Consider the following 1,606-nt stretch of genomic DNA (forward strand, 5'->3'; position numbering starts at 1 on the left):
GTCTATTTTGAATCCTCCAACATCTACATATCCTACATTTTTCCCTAGTTGCTCGTCATAAACTATCTGCTTTCTAATGCTCATGGAATCGAATACCAAACTTACATTTCTTAGGTGCTCCTGTTCCTTAACATTATGTCTTAAATACATGAATACCTCCTCCAAAAACCCTGGACAACAATTAAATTTTGAAATCCATTTTCTTAATGTGGCAGGATGTGGTAAAATTAAATTTGAAGCCCGCAAGTATCTATAAGCTTTTGGTGAATAAAAATATAGTGTTAAGGCAAACTCCTTAACACTTTCTGTGAAAGTATGTTTGTTTTTACTTTTTTCCTTTGTTTTTCAGGCTACTCAACAATAACTCGAAAGGCAACCCTGTAAAGTTGTTTTCTACAATTTCGATTAACGAATCTGGTGCTTTAAATTTGTTTTTCAAATTTGAAATCAATTCTTTCATTGACCTTAATTTACAGTCCCTTCTTTTTAATTTTTGCTTTAGAGCTTTAACCTTCCGGCGCAATAGCACTTTTCTGGGAGATAGAGATGTGGATGGTGATGCAGTTTTCCGCTTATCCTAGAATCATTAGCATTGAATTAATTACAACAATTAAAATTATTGTAATTATCATTCGTGAATTTATTAAAAATTATTAACCCAAACTTATTAAAAAAAACATTTGTATAAGAACCCCACTCCAATTCATGAGACATTTTTATCTAGCCGCATCCTCTAAAAAAAAACCTTTTACGTGATGTCCGTGTCTATATCTACCAACGAACTATACTACAGCTTACCGGTGTTTGATGTAGGCCAACTGTTGATTTTTGCTCGTTTGGTGTGGAAACTGACTGGTCGTGTTCCAACGGCAGCAGCAGAACCTCAAAAAATACAACAAAAATGCTGTTAGATTAACCTGCGTTGAATATAGCCCTATCGCAGCAAAATTGCAGACAATAAAAACAATAGAACATTATAACTGAGGTTTGCGGCAACAAGGCTGGCTTAAAATTTGTTTATAGTTTTATATCAAATAAAAAATACTTACAATAGTATTAATAGAATAATAACAATTTAATATAATGATTTTATGTTTTTTAACACTGTGCAGGGGAGCAAAGTAGTTTTTACGTTCTTTTAAAAATTATGTTTATCAATATTACACATTTGCTTTTTGATTCTGACAACACAAATAATTATGTTAAACTTACCGATGACATAGACGTGTTGGCTTCAAATCGAAGATCTGCACTAGGTGGCTGAATAGGTACGGGTAACTTCTTTTTGATGACAACCCTCCTCTGTTTTTTTGGCGGTGGTTGGATATTTGATGGAAAGTCATAACAATGTCGGAATTGCTTCATTTTTTAGTCTTTTCTTAGTTGTGTTTGGTAAAACTAAATGAAAATCGTCTTCTTTGAAATGTTTACCACACAGAACAGTATGTTTTGTTGGTTTGAATTTCTTTCTTTTCAATGCAATAATCCATTTTTTTAAAAGTTTGTCATCATCCAACGGAAAGCTAAAACATAAAAAGTCTGTATAATTTACTGAAAAAATCAAAACATAACAATAATTCTGAAGTACATAAAACAAATGTTTTAG

General features: G+C 32.0%; 1 protein-coding gene across 1 annotated transcript; it reads right to left on the reverse strand.

The window, feature by feature from the left end:
* Nucleotides 1–325: 325 nt before the first annotated feature.
* Nucleotides 326–1,365, reverse strand: LOC124374456. The gene is made up of 3 exons (XM_046832695.1): nucleotides 1,213–1,365; nucleotides 799–882; nucleotides 326–577 (listed from the first exon to the last, which is right to left on the reverse strand). Exons 1-3 carry the CDS (start codon nucleotides 1,363–1,365, stop codon nucleotides 326–328), a joined length of 489 nt encoding a protein of 162 aa, XP_046688651.1.
* Nucleotides 1,366–1,606: the final 241 nt, after the last annotated feature.

This window comes from Homalodisca vitripennis, chromosome 1 (assembly GCF_021130785.1).
Source record: "Homalodisca vitripennis isolate AUS2020 chromosome 1, UT_GWSS_2.1, whole genome shotgun sequence".
Lineage (NCBI taxonomy): Eukaryota > Metazoa > Arthropoda > Insecta > Hemiptera > Cicadellidae > Homalodisca > Homalodisca vitripennis.